The sequence below is a fragment of the Temnothorax curvispinosus genome, unplaced genomic scaffold (genome assembly GCF_003070985.1).
Source record: "Temnothorax curvispinosus isolate PA1 unplaced genomic scaffold, ASM307098v1 QBEX01014922.1, whole genome shotgun sequence".
NCBI lineage: Eukaryota > Metazoa > Arthropoda > Insecta > Hymenoptera > Formicidae > Temnothorax > Temnothorax curvispinosus.
In genome coordinates, this window is record NW_020224702.1 from 46,943 (window position 1) to 52,068 (window position 5,126).

Sequence of the window (5,126 nt, forward strand, 5' to 3'; positions counted from 1 at the left end):
GGGTCGCTTAATTTTGGATTTTATTACTATAAAAATGTGTTATATACGAGTATAAGCATGAAGGAAGTGTTAGAGTCAGAGGGTCCCCACTAGTCCATTCGATCGTCGATGTCAAGCAACATTGAGCGCAGTTACTACTCGGATAGGTGACTGGGATAATTTCCAGTCAAATATAATAAAAACTGATTTAACATAGTTTGAAAACGCTATAAAATGATTAAGAACCAGATGCTTTTTAATGGCATTTTATGATTAAACTCAGCTAGAACCAATTGACTTCAATGAAAGCGATAGGATTGAATAGAGAAATTCGCATTAAACCCGATGTAAACAGTTAGAATTATATTCGTTCCACGGTGATAATTTCCAATTATACATTTTAAATTCCGGTTCAATATGGTTCAAAAACGCTAATAAAAACAATAAAAACTGTTAAGATTTTGATTGCTATTTTACGATTGAGCGTAATCGGAACCAATATAGACATATTAAAACATATAGGGTGGAATGTGAATATTTCTATCAAATCTGATTAAAAAACCATAGAAACTTATTTATACTATCGGCATAAGTTTCAGTTTAATAAAGTACAACCTATTTGAGAGTAATTAATGGTTTTAATAGAGCTTTTTCAGCAGGGAGTCCTTATAATGTGTACGGTCATGCTGGTGTGTGCCTGTGTGTGTGCGTGCGTGTGTGCATGTTCAAAACATAACGAAAAACAAAGTCGACTCCTGGCGAAGGTATCGCGATTTCTGCGCGGCAGCAAATGTGTTAAGCGTGTATGTTTGTGGCAATTTGATATGTTCTTCTGTGTATACGGACGTAGATATACATATTTAGTTTCGATGAATATCAGGTATATTGCTTTTACTCAAACCACAACTATTTCGATTAAGAAAAGTTAATTAATGTCCGTAATATTAAGGCAGTTACTTTGTCTAAAGTTAATAATTCACTTATTTTTAAACGTTAACTGAAAACGCTTAAGTCTCAGATTTGTACGATTCCCAAAGAGTCAAGAATTCACATACTCGATTAAGTCATAATCTAATATTCGTACTCTCGAAGATTTTTGAAAGGGAGCAAAAGTTCGCATTATTTTGTATGTTTATACGTTTGTGATAGAAAACTGATAGCCATTTTTAATTTTTTCTTTATTCATTTTCCCCTGATTTTGTGAGGGGTCCTTTAATTCACAATCAACTCGATCCTAGAATACAAATAATAATGTAAATGTAAAATATAAGAATCTTTCATTAAAATCGTCTAACAATTTGCAAGAGTGAATCGCACCGTTTGCTTAAAAATAAGTTTAATACAATTACGAAACTAAGGCATTCTAATGCGCTCCTTTAATGCACCTGAAGAGGACCGGAGCAATTTTCCGGTCTACATAATTGCGATCTTCATTTAATACCATCGCGCGCGAGGCATTATCTTCCAACGTATAGTTTGCAATAATAATTCTGCATTACAGTAAAAACGACAGGATGCGTAATGAAAGGGAGGCGCGCGCTTATAAAATAGACAGGATATAATGAAACTGGCAAAGGGAACTCCCTTCCCTCTCGTAAAACTGTCGAGTTGTTTTCGTGATCGATGGACAAAAGATCATTTTGTTTTCTGGATACTTCCTTCGTTTTCAATTCTGCGCGTATACTACTTTGCGCGTGATAACGCGCGCAGTTATCGTTGTTAAGAGTTCTATTTCTATTCTAGCCTTCAACTTCGTTATTATATTATCTGAACAAGCGCGCGCGTCAACGTTTAGATGCTGGAATTAATAATCCATTATAATGCGTCAGGTATTTATACGTGACACACAATATTCGCCCGCCGGCGAATATTCGAGAGATAGATTTTGTTTTTCTTCGAGAAATCGCTCGTCTCATCATCTACGTTTACACCCTGAAATTAGGCCGCGGCCTGTACCTCAAATTCGACCTAAATTATTTAGCCCGCCTGCTGTAAACAGTTGATAGACGACCGGACCTGGCTTCAGATCAGGCCACGTATTTTAGTGACCCGACCTGAAATCGGCCGTTATCATTTGCGATGTAAACGCGCGATCAAGCGCGACGCGTCCTAAAAGCTTCATTTGCTTGTTCGGATTCGCTGCAATTCAGGGCGATCCCAAATACGATCCCGTCAATTTTTAGGTTTCTTTCGGTGTAAACAAATGATGACTAGACCTACTTCGGGTCACAATATAGGTCAGGCCGCGATCAGGTCGCTGGGTGTAAACGTAGCCTAATGAACTGAGATTGTAAACTGTGTAACAATTATACAAATTAACTGGAAATATTGCGCATCACTTATTAGAATAAACCGAAAGATTTAATCTACCGATATCTCAAATTCTTGCATTCAATTTAAATTAAGAAAATTTTTTATTTATTTATGATAAATTATGGTAGAATATTTGTGTATGTTATTTTTCAGTTTTATTGCAACGTGCATTTGCGTGCCTAAAGGACTTCCAACAATCATGTGGGGCGCATTGGAATCGTTTTTATTTCTCTTTACGTTGAAATCATGCATCGCCGTGGGAAACGCGTATCCGACTACCGGCTCAGACGTAGAGCCTGCGAAAAATAATATAATGAATCTCATAAACGACGCAACCGCATCTGCAGTTACATCGTATTCGTGTGTTTATATACCATCGAATTTAGATTTATGTAGATTTGGGTAAGTCACAGAATATAATAGAGAATTATCATGATATTACCGTTCATACTTTTCAATTTTGTAAGTGCATCGATGAATTTTACTTTTCTTTCGTTCTTGCTGTAAAACTTTTATCAAAAGAAGTATTACCATCAATTATATTTTTTAAAATTAAGTTTGAAGAAAGAGTATGAAATCTTATGTTTGTGTTTTAAGCAAAAACATTAAAATTATTTAATATTGTATATCAAAAGATTATTAAAGTATAAGTATTAAAGGCAGACGATTAACGAATCAATTGAGAAAATAATAAGCATAGAGCCGCAACATGGTGTTAGCGTTGATAATTTTGTATTTGTGTTAAAATAAATTACAAACATTTCGATCTGTTACAAGACCATCCTCAGTATAAAAAATAGTCAAACGGTTAAAATAATTAAGACATATTATACGCATGGTTACAGGTAAATAATTTGAAATCACGCAAATTGGTAAAACCGCTGTGTTGTAAAGTTGACAATAATGACCTGTGCTTATTTTATTGTGAGTCATGTTGTAGAATAAGCCTTTGGTGTGTTATACAAAAAAAAATCTGAGAATCATCTGTCATAGGCCTTTATTCTGTAAACGTTGACGATATCGTTACGTGCTTTGCGCAGCATTTTTGTGGTATATTATATCTGTGCAAAGCACGTAATGATGTCGTTAACCGTTTACAGAATAGGCCTCTAAGTAACATGTCGCAGTCAAAATGACATAATTTTGACATCATATTGGCCAAAAAATGACGTAATATTAGGTCAACATGACGTCAAAATGATGTCATTTCGACTGTGATGTGTTACTTGGGTGGTCTTAATTATTTTTTATTTATACGTTTGACTATTTTTTGTATACTGAGAGTGTGGTCTTGTAACAGACCGAAACGTTTGTAGTTCATTTTAACACAAATACCAAATTATCAACGCTAACACCATGTTGCGGCTCTATGCTCATTATTTTCTAAATTATTAAAGTAATTATTAAAGTAAAAAATTAATAACAAATAATGATCTCTAATTTATTTCTCATTAAAGGAAACTTTATTGCAAATTTATTAAAACTTTATCGTTAGAAGGAATTACACACTTTTTGGAAATATGATGTATTTAAATCCAGAAAATTTTGATTTCAGTTCTAAATCCACAGAAAATCTCTGGGATCCAAAGCAAAAACTGTCAGTAAATAAAAAGCGCAAGTTATTGGAGAATAATAAAATGTATTTTACGTCACGCCCATCGATGCGTGTCCCAGGAACGAAAAAGTTTCAAAGTCAACCATTCGTAAAAACTATAATATATGAGATACAAACTTGCGCACCGCCAAGGTAAAAATGCAGCGAATGAGTTTTTATATAAGAATAGCTATTTTTATAAATAATTACGTTTTGTGTATCTTAATAATAACGCAAAAAATTAATGCAGTGATGTAATCAACTTACGTGGCGTTTACGAGAAGGCGCAAAAAAAAGACTATATTGCATTGGTAAAAAGATGTTTGTTCCATTTTGCAGATTGCCATTTGTTCTACCTTGGTGCACCGACGAAGATCTCACCGATAAGAAGAGCGAGATCCACAAGCTTTATCCCTTCATGATAAACGGCTTTCCGAAAGGAACATACGAATTTCCTACGATGTTGCCTTCAAAGGAACTCGAACGAAATCAGCATAATTTGTAATGCACACTGTGTTGTGTGAATTAATTGACGCATTTAAACGGCTATTATAATAATCGTGTCTAAAGCTTGACGATATTATAAAAGATATACTTATTGAATTTCATAATTTTTTACTTTTATTAACTAGTACTCCATTGACAAATCTATTAATGTGGGTGAGTCAAAAGGAATAAAAAAAAATAACGTAAACAATACAAAATTTAGTACAAAAATTAGATATATAAGAAAAAGCGCGCATATATATAAAAGAAAAGCGCATACATATAAAAAGCATATATTTCGCAAAGATTGACGTTTGTAAAAATATGTTGACAGACTTGCACGTACAACTCAATAGAAGACTGCAAAGTGAGATATAGATAAAAATGAAAAATTCTTTAGCATTAAGCAGTGAGCAATTGTTTAGCAATAGACTGTAGTAAATAATAAAAGTGATACAATAATGTGATCGTTGCCTCTGCCGTCGTTTAACATAACAATACTTTTGATAGCAATATTGCACATCAAATTGTGTGACTGTAATAAAATAATCTTGTAATAAAATAATCCTAATGTAAAATTATCCTACGTCATCATCATACAAAAAATTGGGAAATATAGAGCTAACTATCTTAATACCATTGTTGTTTTTTCATACCTTACTAATTGATGCCGTATTAAAAAAATATATATATATGTATATAATTATATATATTTTTTAATATTGAATACATATATATTTTTTTTTACTATAAA

The 5,126-nt window shown here is 33.1% G+C and overlaps 1 protein-coding gene across 5 annotated transcripts in view; it reads left to right on the top strand.

Moving 5' to 3' along the window:
• LOC112465141 overlaps positions 1–4,574 on the top strand; it is a 38,422-nt gene extending 33,848 nt beyond the window's left edge. For all 5 annotated transcript variants that reach the window (XM_025032547.1, XM_025032545.1, XM_025032544.1 and 2 more), the window contains 3 exons: positions 2,446–2,694; positions 3,848–4,039; positions 4,226–4,574. In XM_025032547.1, coding sequence (XP_024888315.1) covers positions 2,446–2,694; positions 3,848–4,039; positions 4,226–4,391 — 607 coding nt within the window. In that variant the 3' untranslated portion in view covers positions 4,392–4,574. The remainder of the gene's footprint in view (positions 1–2,445; positions 2,695–3,847; positions 4,040–4,225) is intronic.
• Positions 4,575–5,126: the final 552 nt, after the last annotated feature.